At 39.3% G+C, this 23,388-nt stretch overlaps 1 protein-coding gene and 1 non-coding gene across 2 annotated transcripts in view; one reads left to right on the top strand and one right to left on the bottom strand.

The window, feature by feature from the left end:
- Positions 1-23,388, bottom strand: part of LOC149141963 (ubiquitin-like modifier-activating enzyme 5) — a 479,516-nt gene that overhangs the window by 66,723 nt on the left and 389,405 nt on the right. Inside the window, exons 11-12 of the mRNA XM_089447610.1 lie at positions 17,868-17,954; positions 17,585-17,706 (exon numbers count right to left, since the gene is read on the bottom strand). Coding sequence (XP_089303736.1) covers positions 17,585-17,706; positions 17,868-17,954 — 209 coding nt within the window. The remainder of the gene's footprint in view (positions 1-17,584; positions 17,707-17,867; positions 17,955-23,388) is intronic.
- Positions 7,002-7,160, top strand: LOC149141966 (U1 spliceosomal RNA). The gene has a single exon (XR_016265335.1). It is a non-coding gene; the product is annotated as a U1 spliceosomal RNA (small nuclear RNA).

Here is a 23,388-nt window from a genome sequence, read left to right as displayed (position 1 = left end):
ATAGTACTTTTATTTGGTTTGATGCGGACGAAGACTTGGTCCCCTACTTCATACCTCCTATCAGTTCGGTGAGCATCAGCATAACTCTTTTGTCTATCCTGTGCTTCCTTTAATCGCTGTCTAATCTGTCTGACCTGCGCTTCCATTTCATGGATTAATTCTGGTCCTATTATCACTCGATCTTCTAACCTGTCCCAACTTAACGGAGTTCTGCAAGGTCTGCCATATAAAGCTTCAAATGGAGGCATCCCAATCGAACTGTGGTAACTGTTGTTGTATGCGAATTCAACCAAGGGTAAATACTTTTCCCAGTGGGATTGCTGATCCATTACATACATTCGCAACATGTCTTCAAGTACTTGATTTACTCTTTCAGTTTGCCCATCAGTCTCAGGATGGTAAGCCGTGCTTAAATTTAGCTGAGTACCTAAGGCTGTCTGCATGCACGTCCAGAATCTGGAAGTGAATCGCGAATCTCTATCGGATATAATCTTCTTAGGTACTCCATGGAATCTGATAATTTCGTTTATGAATACTCGAGCCACGTCAGCAACATCATAAGTATCCCTTACCGGAATAAAATGGGCGCTTTTTGTTAATTTATCCACCACTACCAGAATGGCATTGTGTCTTTGAGAAGTAAGAGGTAGTCCAGTGATAAAATCCATAGAGATGGTCTCCCATTTAGACATAGGTATGTCGTGGGGTTGTAAGAGACCCGCTGGGTGACAATGATCTGCCTTTACTTGCTGACATTCCATACATTTTGCAACAAATTGAGCGATATCACGCTTCATGCCTGCCCAAAAGAAGAGTTTCTTGGTATCCGCATACATTTTCCCTACTCCAGGATGAGCACAATATACGGCTTTGTGAGCTTCCCTGAGGATGGTATCTCGAAGATCTTTATCATCAGGAATGTACATCCTTCCATGGAATCGCAAGATCCCATCGCTTTCTAATTCATAACCCTCGAACTTAGATTCTTTTGCCTTAATCCCCTCAAGACTTGCCCTCACCTTTAAATACCAGCTGTCTTTTATAAGACGATCCAGTACTCGTTGTCTTAAGTCCACTTTAATGGGTATGAGAGAAAATATCCGGGGTCTCCTGCTTAAGGCATCGGCTACTACATTTTCTTTTCCCTTAATATATGATATTCCGAAGTCATATTCACTTAGGAATTCACTCCATCGCCTTTGCCTGGCATTTAAGTCTCTTTGGGTGAACAAATATTGTAGACTTTGATGGTCGCTTTTAAGTGTAAACTTTCGTCCCACCAAATAGTGTCTCCAGATCTTTAAAGCTAGCATTACAGCGGCCAATTCTAAATCGTGAGTAGCATAGAGTTCTTCATGAGGTTTTAGCTTTCTGGAAGCATAAGCTATCACTCCCCTGTCCTGCATTAACACTGCACCCAGCCCTTGCTTGGATGCATCAGTACATACCGTAAAGTCTTTGCCCATATCAGGGACTCTTAGGATTGGTGCACTGGTGAGTAGTCTTTTGAGTTCAGAGAATGCATTATTACATTCCTCGGTCCACTCATACTTAACACCTTTACGCTGGAGGGTTGTGATTGGCTTCGCGATTTTGGAGAATCCCTCCACAAATCTTCGGTAATAACCTGCTAAGCCCATAAAGCTTCGTATCTCATGTGCATTTTTCGGTATTGGCCATTCCATGATCGCTTTTACCTTCTCAGGATCTACTGAAATCCCTTCACCTGATATGATGTGACCCAAATAATGAATTTTTTCCTGAAAGAAGGAACACTTGGACAGTTTTCCATATAACTGACATTCTCTAAGGCAGGACAATACTAACCGCAAATGCTCCTTATGCTCTTCTTCATTCTTGGAATAGATGAGAATATCATCTAAAAAGACTTGTACAAATTTATCAAGATACTGACGGAAAACACTGTTCATAAGATTCATGAATACGGCTGGCGCGTTTGTTAACCCAAATGGTACCACAGTAAATTCATAGTGCCCAAAACGTGTCCGGAATGCTGTCTTAGAGATATCATTTTCCGAAATCCTTAGCTGATGATACCCTGATCGAAGATCAATTTTTGAAAAGACAGAAGCTCCTTTCATTTGATCGAAAAGATCATCGATCCGCGGCATAGGGTATTGATTCTTTACTGTAGCTCGATTCAAGTCCCGATAGTCTATGCATAATCTTAAGGATCCATCTTTCTTCTTCACAAAAATTACAGGAGCGCCCCAAGGTGAGGTACTGGGCCGAATAAGCCCTATATCGAGTAGTTCCTTCAACTGGATTTGCAATTCCTGAAGTTCTGGAGCTGTCATTCTATAAGGCGTTTTAGAGATCGGTTGGGTACCTGGCTTTAACTCAATAGTGAGATCCAATTCTCTTACCGGGGGTAATCCAGGTAGTTCCTTTGGAAATACATCCGGGAACTCGGCTAACACCGGATATTGTTCTAAGGATGGTCCCTTTTCCTGGCTTACTTCGTGAATTGCATAAGCCTGACAACCCTTTCTTAAACAACGTTTCACCTGCATTGCCGAAATGTAGCGCAAAGAAATTTCTCTCTTGATTCCTTGAATTTGGATTACTTCTCCCTCATCATTTAAGCCCAAAATCCTTTTTCCATAACAATCTACCCACGCTTGGTGAGCTTCCAGCCAGTCCATACCTATGATAAGATCATACGTCCCTAGGGCTGTGACATAGACTTTTAGTTTAGTCGAACAGACCCTTAGGTCAATTTTGCATTGATCCACACTCAAGCCCACGGTTTGGAGTTCTCCTGAGGCCATTTCCACTTGGTGGAAATCATTTTGTTTACGAGCTGCCAGCCCACATTTGTTTAATGCATATGACGAAATGAAACTATCTGTGGCACCAGTATCAAATAAGATTTTGAGTTTTACACCATTGATAATACCTGAAGATTCCACTACAGTGGATTGATGGGCTGCTTCGTCGTGGTTGACTACTGCATGAATCCTATGATTACTTCGCTTGGCTGATATCGGCTCCCTCCCAGTGCTTTGCAATATGTCCGATGACGCTTCTGGGCAGTTACGCTGGAAATGCGGCCCCCCACATCCCCAACAATTGAGCTGCGCTGATCCTCTTGAATCGGGGTGTGAATTTCTAGAGAACGAGCCGCGTCCTCCCATGCTGGTTCCTCTCGCACCCCTTCCTCTACCGGTTGTCCCTCGCGATGCCCATGGTCTGGTGCTGGACGATTCTGCAGCTATAGTGTTTACAGCCATGGGAACTCTTGTCCCCATACTTGGGGTAAACCTGTTACCGTAAGGTGGCCTCGAGCTACCTCCTCTGAAAAAGTTCCGGGGAGCCTTCCCTGGAAGTCCTGATTGTAAAGGCCCTGCTGGCCCTATATCCTTTTTGATTCCAAGGTGTTCTTCTGCATAACGGCTACATTCGACTGCCTCGGCTACCGATGATGGTTTCCACATACTTACCAAGGCTCTGATGCGAGGGTTTAACCCAAATATGAAGCGTTCAACTTGACGTTCATCAGAGTCTAAGTAGGGAATGTATTTTACCAGCTCCATAAACCTTATTTCGTACTCTTCCACCGTTTTACTTCCCTGAATTAGTGTATGAAAGGCTCTGGCTTGCTGCTGTTGAAAGTATGGAGGTAAATACTTTGCGCGGAACCTTTCCTCAAACAGATCCCAAGGAACGTTGTCTGATGTAAGGTGTAGCTGCTTTTCCAGGTTTCCCCACCAAATCAGGGCACTTTCCTTTAGTTGAAACACGGCAATTTTTGTTTTTGCTGAAGGCGAATATTCTCTTAACCTAAAGCACCGGTTCATCCCTTCCAACCATGCCTCAGCGCGTTCACCAGCTCGACCTCCCGAAAATTCTGGGAGTCTAATTTTCTGAAGCTCTCTAGAGATGTCTTCTCTCGATCCTCTGGGCTCCAAATTATGTGGTTCCGCTGAACTGGTGGCTACATACTGAAATTCCTCTTTGTTTTTAGCCTTAGTTGATTCCTTTAATGTCTCCAATAAGGCCTCCAAAGAGTTCATTATCACAGTCAACTCTGGCGTTGGAGCGTTTGATGTTGACGGCTGCCTTGGTGGTGACGAGGGTGAGGGGGATGGCGATGGCGACGGTGGCGGCATTAATGGTGATGATGTTGCCTGGTCACGTCGTCGTCGCTCATACGTCTTTACCATAGTAATGGTCCCTGAACACAAATAAAATGTATATATATGTAAAAAAAAAAAAATTGAGGCGAATAACCAAATTTTAACACACCAATTTCCTTGCAACTTCACATTTAAAAACGGGTATAGTTTTGCTATTTTACCCGCTAGGCAGATCTTACTGGTACCGAGGTCAAGGAGGGTGGTCACGCGACCTCCTTGTCCTAATGCAGGGTTTTCTAAAATGAATAATGCAGAAGTGTATGGTTATTAGCCCCTAAGGTAAGACACCCCAAGGTTTATTTACCTAACAACACCCACAAAATGAAAATGTTAGATGTCTCGATCACAAGGTACATCGGTAACATACCCGTCATACCTTAACCTGACTATTACATTTAAGGGGTCATATATATTTATGTCCCGAATATATTACTGGGATGAGGATTTAATCCATAAAAGAAGGATTGGTTCCTTTCCTTACTAGCCTAAAACCTAGGAAGAAAAAATGATGTGTTCCATAAGGTCCATGTCTCATTATGACAAACGCAGAATTTTCGCCTTCTTATTCTGATCTAGAATTTACTGATATCTCTGCATAGTCTATTGTGCAGAAATACTTAATAAAATTTGTTATATAATTATGAATAATGCACATTTTCCACAGACAGAATTTGGAAAATCTCATACTATGTAGAATAGGTCTATATGGTTGAATGGCCCAATACAAGTTCCCCGCGCAACCTGTGTCACGGTGAGACTGAGTATTGGTTTGGATTTTATGGTCCTTTAACCTCCCTCCTGCATGAGGACGGCCATTTACCACTGATTAATACCAATATATTATAAACCAGTTTAAGAATGGATTATTATCAATAAGTTTTGGTCATATACCTTTAACATTTGTTTTAAAGCATTGTTTAATTAGTACATTTTCTATGTAAGAGGTATATTTTAAAATATAGAGATAGTAGTGAAGTTTAAACAACTACTGGAGTTTTATTGCTTTTAAGATATTGAGATAGTCTGCAATCCAGTGAAAGTGAGAAAATGGGATTTACTACTATCAACTTTTGCAGGCAACGGAATCTATTTTAAATGAAAATGTAATTTTTTATAGAAGTTTATGTGGTGGTAAAGAAATCATGCTTGACAATTATCCACCATTATATCTAGCTTTTGAAGATATGCCATCTATTTGAGCATAAGGTCCCACTGTTGTCTTGAACCTCACACGATTGGAAGCTGCCATTGACATATGCAAATGGAATCAAAAGGAACCAAAATTGGCAAGGTAACAAATGACTGCAAAATAAAGCTGCTCTTTTTCACAAAACTTACAAAGACCTAGTTACAGAATATAAGTGCGTATGTGTCTTTTAAATAGTGCGAGATAACAGTTTCTATTAAATGGACCTTATCCTAACTTCAAAATGTTTCTTGTACTAACTTCAAAAAAATCTCTTACTATATATAATAAAAAAAAAAAAAAAAAACTGTGAAAAAAAAAAAAACTTGTACCTACTGATACTCTTACAGAAACTTATTTTCAACATTTAGACCATAAAACTACATTTTGAATCATATATGCTAGTCAGCAGAAGAAAATTATTGATCAGAGATAACTATACTAAAATAAATTTCAAAGATAGCACCACAGAGGAGTCAGGACTCACTTTGTACCTTGGTACCTATCACCTATAATTGAAATTGGCTACCAAACGAGCAATGAGACCATAATCAATTTCCATTTCAAAGGTATAATTTGTGAGCTCTTTACTGTTTAAATAATACCTCAAATAATTTCACTACAATTTCTGCCAAGTGAGTTGTGCTGTGTGACCATACTGGTACTAAAATTTAAATGCAACGGTAGCTACATAACTGTATCACATTTTCTAACACTTTTTAACCCTCAGTCATGCCCAATTCCATTTCCAACTTGGAGACTCGGCTTCTGTCACTTGATGAATTGTCCCAAACCTTTTACAAGTGAACTCGTTTCCTGTTTTCTCTATACTTATCCGTTATTTCATGTTGTTGTATTCAAGTTATATTAAAATCTAGCCCTGGTCAATTTACTGGATAAGATCCTTTCATCAGCATCTAAAACTTAAAAATCTAGGCTCAATCGTTATATTCATTCATTTCCACACATTATTTTGATTGTCCATTAGTATTGAGCATCTGTATCTAAGATTTTATGTTCAGTTGTACAAAAATTATGTGCCACCCTTCAAGTTATGAATTGATTTGCCAAAGAACTTCTGGTAAAACACTAACTCAACCTAACAATTAAAAGGAAATTGTAAGTATCACTTATAAATCAAATGTGTATGAATTACATGATGGAAGAATCTCATGTACAGAATGATATAGTTATGTGAAATCACTTCTTTCCTAATTTCTATGGGATATCTGGGGTCTTTACAGATCATTGTTTTAGAAATTACATTCCCCAGATATATATACGTATAGCGTTGAGACCATCATCATAGTCGGAACGTAATAATACCATACAGGGACTGCTTTTAGCAGAGACAGTCATACGTAATATAGAGTGCATGTAACAATAAAGAAATTGAGCGTATACGAATTTGTAACGCAAAAATAGATGGAGGAATCGATGAATTTCAACAACGAAACTCTGCAATCCTTTAAAAAAAACCCTCAACACCCAAACTAGATTGCGCCTTGCCCTCATGACCCTTTTATGCCAGTCATAACGTAGCTGTAGCGGAAGTCTCTGAAACAGATGCGTTTAAAGAGTAAATAATTAAGATATCAATTTTCCCGCATTCTTTCTCAGATTCTACTTTTGACGATGAATCTGGACGGATCCAGCTGCTGGAAAGGGCGGGGTCAATCGATGATCGTGAAGGTCGATGGCCTAGGAAGGCCACCTCCGTTGCACTTTGGGAGGGGTTTACCTAGCATCTCCCACTGAGGAGAGTGCACGACATAATTTGCGGCAGCGGTGGCTCGCGTTCGCGCGGCCTCCACACTATACTAAGAACAAAATGCGACAGACTGTCTACACGGACGTGATCTAGCATCTGGTAAGTCGAAATTAAGGCTATATGAGGAAAACGAACGCCGGATTCGAACTTCCGAAATATCCAAAAGAAGCAATCCGGCACTCCCGAGGGTATTTCAAGACCGATTGTCATGACCACTACAGCATATTCATTTATGTAAGAGCCGTGGTTACACCCTCCCCTGTTTCTTTCCGTAATGGCCGCTTCCTCTTCGAATTTGGATGACGATATTGTGGTCTTGGAGGTTCGATCTCCCGAAGCCTGTTTCGATGGTAGCGTCGGCATAGAGAGGCGAATTTCAGAAATCGATGCGTGGGAATTACAGAACGAGGAACTTTTCATTCCGCCAGAAAACGATAGAATCGATGCCAGATACGGATTTGTAACGGCCGTGACGAGAAATTGCAAGAATTTGAGATTTCAAGAGCGTGTTTTACAGGTGTAGGCCAATAAGGTGCCGCAGAGTTTAAAACTGGCTCTGATACCATGTGTAATAACCAATCCAACACAGAAACTAAAACTTGAAATACAAACACAGAACTATAACCTGAAATACGGAAGCCTGAACATTAAATCGGTACATAACTTAACTGCTGTTGATCCTGCTTCTGTCTGGTGAATCTGCTGCTGGTGATGCTGTGGTTAATTTGATTCAATTTTCGAGAGGCCAATACCTCCCAACCGGACCGAGCAAACCTGGCTGCTCAATCCAGAAAGCTTCTCCACAGAAGCTCTCTGTCCCTCCGTGCCCAAAGCCTCAGACCACTCAAAGCTCTTCAATGGATAGTCCCGCTTCTCCCAGCTTACTCTGGTGAAATTATGCCTCTCCTCCTCTGCCCTTTTCTCCGGTTTTTTTCCCCCCCACTTCAGGTTCAGGCCTCCGCTATTTATTCCCTGGCCTGGCGGTGGCCGCCCTCCCATTTGCAGCCACCGCCTCCCACGCATTCATGGCTCTCGATATTTCTTGCTGTCCTTGGCGCTCAGTAATAACTATTTATCTGGTTCCACCCACTTTATTAATGGCTGGGATACGTATAGATTTTTAGGGCAGCTGATATTTACATTATAACATTTCCCCTACGTATAAGTTTTATAACTGATACCTTATAACTTACATTATAATGTTATAAAGTTTAATGATACATTGTATAACGTTTGTATTATAAATGTTATAAAGTTTTAAGATATATATATTATAACATTTAAATAATATATGATATAAAGTTAAGTAATATGTCTTATAACATTTCTTTATATATGTTATATAAGTTTAATGATATGTTTTATAAATTCATATTATAAAGTCTAACCATATACTTTATAAAATTTAATACATATATATAAATATATATATTTATAAGGTTTTTTTTTTAAAGTCTAAAATTTTATTAATGGGTTGTTACACAACTCTTGATGCCTATGAAGTTTTTAGGGTTTACATAGAATTTGCAATTCCTTTCGTAACAAATCTTGAAGATCTTAAAAATATAGGGTTTTGCAACTAACTCTCTTGTGTGGTTGTAGAGCTTTACAATTTGTAAATAACAGGTCTTGCATCTAGGGTTTGTAAACCCTAGCAAAGCATGGAATAAAAGGAGAAACCCTAGAAAAAGAAACACTAATTGCTTGTTTTCGTTGTGAAGGGGAAAGGAACCTAGTTCTTAAGAATGGCAGGTATTATATCTTGATGATGTGAGGACAAGCTTTGATGAAAAGGGGTCCAAGATTAAGAGGGAAGTCAACCTTCCTCCAAAGATAAGTATTTAACGTTTTCTTGATTTCTATATTCAGGCTTCTGTGATCCATAATGAATTAAGCAAAGTCTTTCGGTAGAAATCATATAAGAGAATTGTTTGGCCAACGTGTTTCGAACCAACAAGTGTGGTTCATCATCAGGACCAGATGAAGAGCCAGACCATGGCAAAGCCTTAAATAGAGAGCAATGTAAAGACATAATTTCAAGTAACGACTACATTTGAACAGTAATATTTAAATTATGATATTAATTTATTAATATATTAAAAACAAATATTATTAAGTAACAGCTATATTAAACGGCTAGTTTTTGAAAAATAATATTTAAATAATGATATTAGTTTATTAATTTATTAAAAAATAATAATAGGTAACGGCTATATTAAACGCCTAGTTTTTGAAAAATAATATTTAAACTAATTTATTATTACTAAATTAGTTTTCTTGATTATTACTAATGCCATTGTCTTTATATTTTGTCTTCTTGTTCTTTCATAAGTCTTCTAACCAAGATTACAGGTCAAGGCAACTTTTATATAAAGCTTGACTAAGCAGATGAAAGATTTGAAGGAACATGGCATAGCATGAAGACTGTGCAGGAAGGAACAATTAGCATCAAAGAAGACTTTTAGATGGCAAAAGTAGTTGTAAAGACCCTGATGATTACGATATTGGAGTTTGTTGATTGGTTCGTTCCAAATTGATGATTAAAAGCTAAAGAGAATGAAGCAAAACTATGTTGCAATATGAGATAGATCATGCAAAGGAATGTTGACCTCAGAGGGAGCAAGTAGCAAAATTTGACACCCTGACTTGACGCCATTGTGAACTGTTGTGTGATTTGATCATGGAACATATGGATTGTGTGGGTAGCACTATTGATGACTTGAAGAGCATAAGGGCATAATTGATATTTGGAAAGCTGATATGACTTATTGAAAAGTATGAGGCAAAACTCCGTTATGAAGAAAGAAGGCATGTGCTAGCAGCAGTGAGGAAGTTTGGCTCCTTGAAGATGATAGACGAACTATTTGATGACAATGTTGTTTGATGATTGATAAGATCCAGGAAGCTCGTAATTTAATATGATATGACGATGTTAAGAAGCCAAGAAACCATGTCATGAAGATAGAGTTGAAAGAGTGTGGGTCTGTAAACCGTTTAACATCCAAGAAGATCGAAGCTCAAGTATGATGCAATGGAAGAAAGGAGCCCTACAGCTACAACTATATCTCCACAAAAGAGCAAGTAGTTGATGTATTAATGAAGTATGTGACTAGCTTAGAGTTATGGTTATGTCCCCTTGGTTGAGAGGGAGTAAGGATTACCTCCCTGATTGAGAGGGAGTAATGAAGGACACCATATTCTCCATGTGTCATGCGCTAGACCATGACTAACAACCATAAGTCTTAGTGAACGCACTAGTAGGGAGAATGCAGGATTGGATAAGCATCTGGGACTGATACTCCTTGAGGATTGGGAATCCAAGATAGGAAGTAGTCCTATGGACCACCACTATTTGAGGATTAGACAGGGTATCCAAAATAAGAGCAGCCAAAGAGGACCGATATTCTTTGAGGATTGGCAATCTAAGATAAGAATAGTCCTAAAAGGACATACCAGGTGAACATCCAGATGGGGTATGTACCTTAAGAGGTTATCAGGGTGTCCACATGTATGCCTCCCAGCATTTTGCTCTAATCTAGTGGGGAGATAGAGCTTGTTAGTCAAGGCCTTGCTATATTGCTATTTTGACAATGTTGGCTATGATGTTGATGTTTAAAGATGGCTTATCAATCAAGCTCTTCTTATGAGAATATTTCAATTTGAGATTATCCTTGTACCAGTTATGTAATTATGAATACCTCCCTAGTTAAGAGGGAGTGTTGAAAAAGTGTAACTAGGTTCGGACTTCATAATTATTATTGTATTTATGTCATTATGTAAAAATAAAAATAAAAATAAAAATTACTTTTAAAGCATGGGTTTCATGCTCAAGTCAAATTACTATTTTATTGAAGCATGTTCTTCACAGTCATTATTATTTGTATTGGCCAAAATCAAAGGCTCATTTATAGCTTGGAAAAAAAAATATGTAATTTGGGTCAAATTTTCCTCTAGAAGCCAAGTCGACCATGCCCCAAAACACCGGCCCCCTCTAGATAGTATAAATAGAGGCTGATTTGAGCTCATTCAGATACACACAATTCAGATGATTGGTTCTAAAATATCAAAGAAGGAAGGAGGGATGAAGTTTGAAATTGACAAGTGAAGAAGGGTTTATCTTGAGCTCAGATTTGTGGAAGTTCTTCCTTGGCATATATCTTGTTGAAGATCTGTTTCTGATGACGTATATGTTGTTGATCTCTCATTGTTGACAGATTTGTTGTGAAGAAGGAAGGTTTGACTTGGCATCTAGAGGATTGAAGTCTTTATGTGGTCATGGGTCTTGGATATCTCACTTTGCTCTGATTCTTTAAGAAGATAATTTTTTTGGGTTTTACCCTAGCTTGGAGCCTATATCTTGTGTTCTTTGTATTCTTGTGATCTTCATGTTTTGTATGTTTGGTAATTGTTTAATTAAGAAGAACATAATAAAAATTAATAAGTAGCCAACATCATTCACAACAAATTATCAAAGCAGAGAAATCTACCCTAATTCTTAAGCTTCTTGATTTCTCAACAACAAGAAGCCCCATTTTCCACAAACCATACACCACATATCATTGTGCCTGAAAGAAATAACACCAATGCAAACTCCTCGAATTTCTCAGCTAAGTCATCCATTTATGCAAATGCAATTGTTGATGTCTTCCCTTTGCCTTTCTTCTTGTTGGGGCATTGTCCAGCATAGTGACCATACTTGTGACATGCAAAGCACTTGACTTTGCTCATGTCCTTCTTTTTCTCTGCCTATGAAGATCCTCCTCCACTCTGGTTCTACTTGGCTTTACCCTTTCCCTTCCCTGCTTGCCTAATAAGAGCAACTTCCTCATTTCCACCTCCACATTATCCATCAAATATCGAACTCTCCAAATCTCCTTTTGATTGAAGTCATCCCACAACCTAGTCTAATCAGGGAGCTTGTTTCAAGCAAGGATATTTGTTATAAAGGTAGCCCCTTGCTTGGTACATCATGAACCTATTGGATTTATGTGAAGTATGAGGTTATAGTTCCAGATCTGTACATTCTTATGTTTCTTAATTTCTCTCTCAACACCATCTTCTTGTTTTGGTTGTTACTTTGGTACAAGTTCATCAAAGATGACCACATTTGGTGAGTAGTATGATTCGTTTATATGTGAGGGATTATGTGATCCTTCACAGCGTCCAATATGATCCTTCTGGCCTTCACATCCTTTAAATTGTGTTCATCCGCTTGCTTAGAATCCGAAGGCACTTGGATCTCTTATTCTTCAAGTTCTAACAGGCTATTTGCCATCAAAGCAATGGTGATGTTAGACTTAATGATGTCACCTCAGCAAATCGATTTCAGCCACAAAGCCCTTATCACAAAATACAAAGTTTTGTTGGTAAAATAATTTGTTGCTATAAAACCCTTTTGTTGTATGATCTCCCATCATGGAGTTTCTAAAGCTCTAATACCATATTAAATTTCTAATAGAAAATCTGATTGATTTATACCTCAAAATTATTTTGTACTCTAAAATTATTTACCCAATAAAATCTAAAAACTGTTGGAAAATAAAATCACTAGTATTTTAACTTTTAGAAAGTAGCGGAAATAAAATAGGGAAATCAATCACACTACATCAATAAATTCTGCCCAAAATAGTCTTTCTTCACGTTATATTACTTAGGAAAATTAGGGCCTAAATCCATAGAGAATACACAGAAAAATTACAACTCTCGAAATCTGGAAATCAGCCTAAAGGAATTTGGCTCTCTTGGAACTCAGCCCTCCTGAAGATTTCAGCCCTAGAAAATCAGCCTCCTCTACCAGCGAACTCAACCCCTCTTTCACCCTCTGTACAACCCCTACGCACTAGAGAAAAATTGGCCCCTTGGATAATTTGGCCTCCCTCCAAAACTCAGCCTTTATGTTCAGTTATTCGGCTCTCTCTCCTATACTCGACCTCCCTGAAATTTTCTCACGAAATTCCCTTGTTGCAATCATTTTCCCTTCTCTTCAGCCTTGGAGTAGTGAAACATGAATCTTCAATCACTCGCGATTAATTATGAGTCAAACTCTGCTCTTCCCTCAAACAATCTGATTCAACTCTGGGTGAATGAAACTCGCGTTGACCGAATTTGACTCGTGGTCAACACGAGTTTGTCTTGTGACTCATCGATTAATTGTTATTTAGGCGACTGAGGCGATTTTCAGCCCTCAACTAGACGTGCACGAGTTTTAACTTTTAGGGTTTCCACATTTTTCGCTGCATCGTTTAGTTACTTAAAAATTAAACGTTGGTTCGTAACTCACTTCTCACTGCTCAGGCCCACAACTCATACACCGAGAAGGTAATAGAGGCATGGTTTCAGTTTCAGTTTACTCTGCATAATAGAGTCGTAGTGTAATAGAGGTGTAGAGTGCAATGTGCTCCAGTGTTAGCTTCAGCGTATGCTCTGTCAGAGATTTCAGTACCAAACCATTATTGTATCATTTCAGCAACAATCAAGCGATTTCAGTAACTTCTTTGTCACTGATTAGTATGCAGTATTTTATAAACTTTTAGAAGCGGATGCTTCTGGTTCTATGTAGTCACTAGTTAAGAGTACAAACCAGTGTTGCGGGGAAGCGCCCCCCGCCTCCCTCGATCCCACTACCAATCCGCGCTCCGGGCAGGAGCGACTCGGGAGTGCGCTCCCTAAAAAAATTTCGCTCCCTACCTTTTCAGAAGCGTTTGGCCTTTATTGCAATTTTTTTTGTAGTAATGTTCGAAATGCAATTTTTTTTTGTAGAAACAAATAATTTTTGAGTAGGGAAACTTAATGATCAAGTCTATGGCCCTAGTATTGATATGCTATTCATGTTAATGTTAAGTTCTTAAAGTAAAAGTGACATTCTCCTTAATCTTCATTTTCATCCTTTTACTTAAATTTTAACATTGCCATGAAATGAATCGGGATGTTTGAGAGTGGTTCCGACCTCATTGGATTTCATATGGAGAAAGTAGAATTTTAGATTTCATTCAAAATCCAGCAGACTTATCAGTTTTTCAAGATTTCAGGATTGTGGGATTGTAATGTTTCCATTGAATTTTGTCATGTATTAGGGTATGGAACTCGTATTTAATCAAGAGCACCAATCCCTCTATGTACCTTGATGTTAGTGACATTGGTTGTCAAACTCCTCTATCATGACCCTCCTAAAAATGTACGCATCACTCAAACAAAATCTTGACTTGACATGCTATGCTTTTTCTATCTTATGTTAATGCTTAGAGGGTGATATTAATGACAAAGATCCCTATACAGATACAAAGGTAATGAAAAAGATACCTCTGGATATTAATGCTTAGAGGGTGATATTAATGACAAAGATCCCTATACAGATACAAAGGTAATGAAAAAGATACCTCTGGATATTAATGCTTAGAGGGTGATATTAATGACAAGGACCTTGATTTTCCAACAAGACTAAAAAATTAGACATTTCTCGTGGTGGCAAGAGGCCCAAGCATAAGAAATAGATGATTTACTTCTCTTTTCTAGTTTCTAGTAGTTTTTATAACTATTGACTCTTTCATATTTATTATGATATTTTTTTAAACAATATATGACAATTTAAGTTTGAAGTTGGCAATTATAACTCATTATTAATGAATTATGAATATGATGCTTCATGAAAGTTGAAAGTTGTTTCATTTCATTTCATTTTATAACATTTCATTTCATGTTAGATATTATTTGTTGTAATGGTTACACTTAGCTTACAAGTACAACTTTGGTGATCAATGATGATAAATGTTATATATTGAAATTTGAAAGCTTGAAACTTTAAGATTGATGAATCATGAGACTCAATATGTTGTATGTTACTATGTTACTAACTTGTGGACATGGTTGATGAAAATTATAACTTCTAGATGATTGTTGTTATATGGTTCAATCTATGTTTTTTTATGTTTTTTATATCTAATTCATTATTCTGCATGTTTTTGTTGACATATATGTATCAAAATATTATATATATATATATATATATATATATATATATATATATATAGATAGATAGATATATATATATATATATAGATATAAAACGTTTCGGGATTCGCTCCCAAACCAGGAGCTTCTGAAAATGTCGCTCCCGCTCTCGTTTTCGCTCCTGCTCCCCGTTTTTGCTCCCGCTCCCAAGTAACACTGGTACGCACTCAGTACTTCAGATCATGTTTGGACTTGCAAAAAAAATGAGATACATATTTATTCATGATATCTTGGACATCTATTGATATTATGCATTGTTTGGACATGGATTTATTGAATATCAACAAAAATTGTTTTTTTTAATTCAATATATGTCTATATCTTTATTTACTGAATTCACTGATTTTTTCCCGATTCAATTAAAATTCTTCACTCTTTTGCCTTGCCGATTTATTGCCGATTTTGAGTCTGGTAACATTGCCTTGGAGTCTCTCACTCCTTGAGAAAATCCCCCTCTCAACAAATAGCATTGTAATGTGTCTTCATCCTCTTCCATAAGTTCTCTCTATAATTTCTCCATGGGCCAAATCCCAAATCTCCAGAGTGATTAAATCCCAGCCTTCTTTGATCAATGATGAAGATTAGATCTATGCTGCTTAAATAATTTGATATTTATCCTTAGATAAACATTAGCCCAAAGTCAACATTAATTAAATAATTAACCAATGTACTTTTTCCTTAGTTAAAACTTAGGAAGTAGATCATATTAGTTGCTCTTCTCAAACAACCACCTAAAGAGGACGTCTTCTCCTGCATGCAAAACACCAGCCTATGCAGAGGACCTCCCGAAGCTACAAAATCAACATTCATCATCCAAACAACTTCATGGATATCTTAGTATGGGAGTAAATGACAAGACAGGGATATGAAATTCTACTTTCTCCATATGGAGTCTAATGTGGTTGGAACCAGTCTCAGAAATCCTGAAACAATGAATCGTAATGTCAAAAATTCAAGTAAAAGTTGACATTTCAACTATCACAGTTGAAATGCCAACTTTTATTTTAAGAATTTAGCATTACCATTAATTTCCATAATTTTTTATCAAACCTTCTTAAAAACCAGTCATGGTTCATTGTCTCCAAGGAAAGCCTATGGAGCATCTAGGGAGTACCTAGGGAGTGTCTAGGGAGCACTTGAGGACTATGTCCCCTACTCTAGGAGCATCCTAGGGAGTGCAACACTCCCCACAGTGGCAAGAAGTGTACGAGGGAGCCTTGAAGCAGTGGTAGGGAGTGTCCCAGGGAGCCTGGGAGTGCACTCCCTGGGATGCTCCCACTCAAAGTGCTCTCAATGATGAGCAGTTCTCTAGGAACTGCTTAAACAGTTGCGGCCTTTTCAGGTGAGAATATCAACCAATTTTATAAGTCCTTGGGGTGTGAGAATAAGCCTCAAATATGGCAGTTTCTGTAAAATTGCAATGGAAATAAAACAACACATTCCAAAGCCCATCATGTGAAACAAATAACGCCTAGATAGTGGCCACTCCTCTTCTATCTATTGCAGCATTCTTTGAGGATACCCTAGTTTGTACATTTCTCCAGGCACCAACATTAGCACTTTATGAAACATGTAATTCCAATACTATTATGAAAACTAGACATCCCATAGTTTAGTATGTCTCTCATAGTGGAAAGTGCATGTCAAGACTGACATATGAATCGATACAAATCAGCAGTATCCTGCCCATATTCTTTGTATGAGAACACTACTCTAGTTAAAAATACTCTTACATCATTTGGAAAAATGGAATCTTTCTGAGCTAGATGAATATATCGCAAATACTTTCATAATATAAGTATGGAATTTCAAATCAAGTTGTGGGAAAAGTGGCCCCTGAGACCAGCATAATATAACTGGTTCACCCTTTCCAGCCTGAAGCTCACGGTCAAGACTCAACAGTAAGACATGACCGGACAAAAAACTTCCAGAAATCATACAATTCAACTGTGAACTTTGACTCCTGCATTTAACCATGAACAATTTAACCATGAAAATAGTCCCTTATACCTGATTACAACACAGCTTAACAGAACATTGCTACAATATGGAATGCAGAACAAAGGGAAATATCTACAATACATGGACAAGAAATTGCTTCAATTAATGGTATTGAACAAATTCAGAACAGACAATCACTAAAATGAATAACATGAATCTATAACATTTACAGTGAATAATGCATAACTAGCAATATTTCTACGAGGTTTGTCCTCTGCTCTAACCCTCCAGAATTGTAATTTCTATTTCTTGTTTCCAGGTGGCAAATTTTCCATTACATCGAAACTTTAAGGCATTGAATCGCTAAGCTCTTCCCTCTGATGTTTAAGCTATAAAGGGTCCAATGATCATACAGTTTTGTTCAGGAAGATCAACCACACAAAGTGACTTATATCATCCATCAACAATTTTAAAAAAGGGATGGGGACTGCAGGAGTGCGATATTCAAACTTTATATACCTTATATTCCACTCATTATCATTGTGAACTGGAAGATTAGATGCACAGGCTGCTTCTGCTTCTGCTTCTACCCTAGCCTTAGCTGCAGCATCCTTTGCTGGCTTCAACTGGATATATTCTCGCTGAAATGCAATAACAAATTTCATAATGCATCTTTGCTTGATGTAATGCATTAAAAAATAGTCACTTGTTTTTTCAGTTAAAGATGAACAAATCACGTATTCTTAACAGGTAGCTAGTGGACGACAAAAGCACTATTCCAAGTCAACCACCAAGGACACACCTGACGGTCTTGACAAGCAGAATTAGAACACTGAGGATTAGGTAACATCTCCATGGTTGGGAAATAGTCCTTGAGAGCATTGTATCCCTAGTTCACAAAAATGTCAAACCAAATGATCATATCATCAGTAAATCATGCCATCCACATTCTTTTGATTTTGATTTTGAAAATGTACCTTATATCACATAAAATAAAACCAGAAATATAACTTAGAAATATTAGAGTTATAAGGAACAGAGATAACAATTACATGAAGATCCCTGTCCAAATGTCCCATGACATATTGCAAAACATCACATGAAAGGATGACTCCAAATATATAGTGGAGAAATCCTCATTGGATACAAAATTACACTCTGAACAGCAATGCTTTATTCCTGTGTGTCACAAGTGTCATAATTCATTAAATGGGATTCTACACCCCTTCATATAGCAATTAGCTGTTCTCCACCCCTTCATATAGTGATTAGGTCTTGTATAACTATCGTGTTAATTATGGACAAGAAGGACACCTTTTAACTACAGTGTTGATAAGGTACCACTAAGGCCACCTTCTAACAATCACATTAATGACAACAATTAGGGCCTTCTATATATGACCCCTAATGTCCACTAAGTCAAGCTTACCCAACGCATCCCCAACATTTCCTCTTAAGATTAATGCAGGGACTAAATAAGCAAAGTTGGCATAAAGGATATTTAACCACATATATATTACATTCCAACATCCCCCTTAAATTGTCATGTCCCTTCCCCAATAAATTTGTAGCAAGTTTTGGTCTCTCCACAATTTTGCATAAAATTTTGATAAGTAAAGGAACCCATGCATTTTTTACTTAAGAACTTAGGAGAAAGAAAGGTTGAATTAAATTGCTAGTGGAAGGTGGGGGCCAACCACATGGGAAAACGCACTTGGGCACTTGGGCAATTTGAATTGCCTTGGAGGGGAAACCGTATGGCTTGTGGAGGGGCCCACATGAGGGATAGGGAGGCCCACAAAGTTATAAGGAGGAAGAGCTCCTCAATTGAACTCACTTGTGTTTGCTTGATCAGACAGGAAATTCAACCCTACCTTCAGGGGACAACGAGTGCCACCCTAGGAAGGCATTTTCGTATTACCTTGAGGAGAGGAGCACCGGAGAAGATTTGTGGCCATCCCATTCGGCCCACAGACCAACAAAGTGTATTTCTGGATCACGCAGAGGGGGAAACATGCAGTTGTGATTGGGGGTTCATCCGAGCAGCGCTTGCTAGGAAAACTCGGAGAGTTGGAGTACATCAGAGGACCAGCCCTTTGGAGGAGTTTTGGAGCATGAGGTTAATGCATTTGAGCAGTTCGAATTTCAACCTTGGAGGACTGCGCAGAGGACAAAACTAGGCTCACGTGGGAATTGAGGGAGAGAGCTACAAAGTTGGGATCATTTGGGAGAAGGGTGGAAATCCATAGGTGTTAAATTATGGTATGTTCTATGCTCAGAGGAGTTTACTTCTTTTCTTCTTATTAGCCATAGATTAGCAATCACATGTACATTAAATAAAGTGCAGATAGAACATTAAACGATGAACAAAAAACAAGCCAAGACAAGAGACACAAGATGTGGCAGCTAGCCAGGGACAAACCCCAATGTGGGAAAACCCTTTGACCAAATCTTCTTTTATCTTCAATAGTTCAGCAGAGAGAAATAGTACAAAATCAGAATTCAAGTCAGACTTGGTCAAACAAGCTGAAATTGACCTCTAATATGCATGGTCAATTTCCGGTCAAGTAGCCCTTGAACAACCTGAAGAAACATCCCTTGAACAGCCCCAAAAACACAGTCAAACTGTTGTTGATTGAAGTCAACCTGCTACACAAAACTAGGGCAGTCAATGCTGGTCAAACCAGTGGACGGATTGCCTCGATTTTTGTGCCAAAATCTGTGGCCTGCCTAGGAGAGGCAGCCACACCAAAACCACACCCTTGATTAGTCAACGCTTGGTCAACGCAGGTCAAAGATACCTTCAGCTGCTTATGCATCCTCCTTTCAGCGTCCCCCCCACGTTTGAGCTGCTCCTTGTATAACCCAAAGATAAGGAGAGAGAGAGAAGAATGAGTGAGATGAGATGATGAGAAAATGAATCAACCTCTCTTGTATTTATATGATTCATTGGGCATGTGTGCCACACATTTAACTGTTGGCCAACCTTGACAATTTCTCAAGTAAATACAAATAAATTCATATCTCCATAAATACTTGTCGGAATCGGATGATCTTTAGATCAATCCTACACCTCTCAACAAGAGGAATCTAGGAAAACTATCAGCTGCCATAAATGAGGTGACCCACATGGAGTTTGGCCCTAGTTGCCAATTTTAACACTCCATCTCAACTAGGGAGAACTCCATCTGTAATCCGTCTAACCGTCGCTACTATCCCAACCATCAAATGCACTGCCCTGCACTGCTTGGCCCTACTTTGCTCTGCTATGCTCGAACTATGAAGAAGAAGAAATGATCGAGGATGTATAATACCATCCTCCACTGACCAGAAGTCAGTCTCAGAGTGTGTCATACCACTCTCACTGATCCCAAATCAATGGAGGTCATCCTAGCATAAGGAGTATGGTAGATACAACAATGCGTCCATCGATAGTACTACTAATGGTCCCTAACCCCATTTGCCTACTCATTGATCAGATGAGAGGTACTTCCCATGAGTTGCAGACTGCATGTGTAGGATGCCTCAACAAGAGAACTAATCATCCTGTCCACAGGAGAACGAATCATCCTGTCCAACAGTCACCACAAGAGAACTAATCATCTTGGCCCACGGGAGAACTAATCATCTTGTTCCACAGTCACCACGGAGAACTAATCATCTTGGGCCATAGGAGAACTAATCATCTTGTTCCATAGTCGCCACTAAGAACTAATCATCCTAGCCCACAGGGGAACTAATCATCCTGTCCTGCAGTGGCCACGGGGTGTCACCGGGGAAGGTTGAACCTTTCACCCTGTACATAGTGCACCACCAGGGGATGGTGAGTCGCCCTGTGGTCGCATGTCGCTCCAAGAAGTACCCTGCGCCCCCCTAGAGCTCCCAGAGCTCAATACATCATACTTGACCCTCATAAGAGGGTCTTTGAATGACACCAAGTCATTCTCGGAAAGTCAAGAATTTGACATTTCCCAGGGGCTTCGTCAAAATGTCGGCGACCTGTTCATCTGTACCAATATGTTGGAGCCTTATTGCTCCTCACTGCACCATATCCCAAATATAGTGGTACCTGATATCGATATGCTTCGAGCAATCATGAAATACGGGATTCTCTGATAACGAATCCTGCTCTGGTTGTCACAGAGGATCACGATGGTATCCAATGAAAATCCAAACAACTCACTGAAGAGCTTTCGCAGCCAGACCACCTCACAAGAGGCCATACTAGTAGCAATGTACTCTACCTCAGTAGTGCTCAAAGCCACCGACTTTTGCTTCCTGCTCATCCAGGTTATCGAGGCAGATCCCAAAGAGAAATAGCACCCGGAAGTGCTCTTTCGGTCCACCACACTGCTTGTCGAATCAGCATCGATATATCCAAGTAGTCTCACATCTCCGACAGTGTATCTCAACCCATGAGTGATTGTGCCACGAAGATATCTCAACAGATTCTTGGCACCAATCCAATGTGTGTGGTGAGGCTCAACCATATGTTGACGGCAAAGCATATATCCGGACGGGAGTTCACCAAGAACATCAATGCTCCGACGCGTTGACAATATTCGGTAGCATTTCGTAAAACAGGTTCGGCAACACTACCACTTAACTTCTTGAAGTCAAGTTCCATCGGGGTAGTCATGGGCTTGTAGTCCACCATACCGAATCTCACCAATATTTTCACTACGTATTTTCCTTGAGATAGGAAAATCTTCCCTGGTTTCTGCCATACTTCCAGTCCTAGGAAATAGTGCATCAGTCCTAGGTCTTTCATCTCAAACTCGGAAGCCAACTCCCTCTTACATTTGAGAACGAGAGGGTCTGCACCTGTTAGAAAGAGGTCGTCAACGTACAACACCAATATGAGAGGTTTGTCATCTTCAACCTTAAAGTAAAGGTTAGGATCAACTTCACTCCTAGTGAATCCCAACTTCATCAAGTAGATATCGATCCTCTCATACCACTCTCAGGGTGCCTGCTTTAGCCCATAGATGGCTTTCTTCAACCTGCACATGTGAGATTCTCGATCATGAATCTCAAATCCTTCGGGTTGCTCCACATAGACCTCCTCTTTGATCGAACCATGCAAGAACGCGATCTTGATATCCATCTGATGTAGGTTCCATCCTTGCGAAGCAGCAAGGGCTATGATCAAGCGGATGGTGGTATATTGGGAAATAGGTGCAAGTATCTCGTCATAGTCTATACCTTCCTTCTAAGAGAAGCCACAAGCAACAAAACGAGCCTTATACTTTTCCGCACTTCCATCAACTGCATGCTTTATCTTGTAAAGCCATTTCAAAGTGACAACTGCTTTGTCCTGGGGTCTGGGGACCACATCCCAGACATCGTTTTTCATGATGGACTCATATTCCTCAGTCATAACATCCTTCCATACTTGATGCTTGACAGCTTCTGCGAATGACGAAGGCTCATTTTGGATGATTGTGCTCATGATGGTCAAGTATCCCTAACACCTGGTCAACTTCTTACTTTCCCGGAAGGTTCCCCTGGGTGCAACGTGCCCTTCAGCGTCATCAAGTGTCCCCCTTAGCCATGAAGGCCTCTTCCTAGAAGAGGAAGGCTCTTGCAGAGGGGGATCAATAGGATCCATAGGTTCTTCCACATCAGGCATTGTCTCATCTTCCTTTTCCTTTGGTTCCCTGGTGTCAGCTTCTTTAGATTCCCTTTGAGTAGGAAGATTGTCAACTTTGCTAAGAGCCATATCTTCGTCAAAGGTGACATCATGGCTAATCTCAATTTCTCTTTGACCCGCCACATAGATTCTATAGCCCTTAGTGTTTTCCCTATAGCCCATGAAGATTCCTTTCTTTCCAGATGCACCCAATTTATTCCTCTTCTCCTTCGGCACATGAAAGCATACCGAGCTTCCAAAAATTCTTAAATGAGATACGTCAGGTTTCTTACCAGTGAACATCTCTTCGAGAGTCTTGGAACCCAATGCTTGATGAGGGCATTGGTTTTGCACATATACGGCGTTATTCGCAGCTTCGACCCATAGAAACTTCGGAAGTCCTTGATCGTGAAGCATAGCACGGACAACTTCCACAATCATACGATTCTTCCTTTTCGCCACACCATTCTGCTCAGGAGTATATGGTGTTGTAGTCTCCCTCTTAATGCCAGCTTCTTTGCAAAAGTCATGGAAACCATTAGATTCATACTTAGTCCCATTATCAGTCCTTAAGATCTTGATTTTCTTTTTGGTTTGATTCCGATCAAGGCTTTGAAGTGACAAAACCAAGTGAACACTTCATCCTTCTTTTTCAACAAGTATATCCAAGTCTTGCGAGAATAGTCATTTG

Source organism: Pinus tabuliformis, chromosome X (genome assembly GCF_031772625.1).
Source record: "Pinus tabuliformis cultivar Carrire ecotype Pingquan chromosome X, CPIR1, whole genome shotgun sequence".
Classification (NCBI taxonomy): Eukaryota; Viridiplantae; Streptophyta; class Pinopsida; order Pinales; family Pinaceae; genus Pinus; species Pinus tabuliformis.
This window is presented reverse-complemented; position numbering and strand designations above follow the sequence as displayed.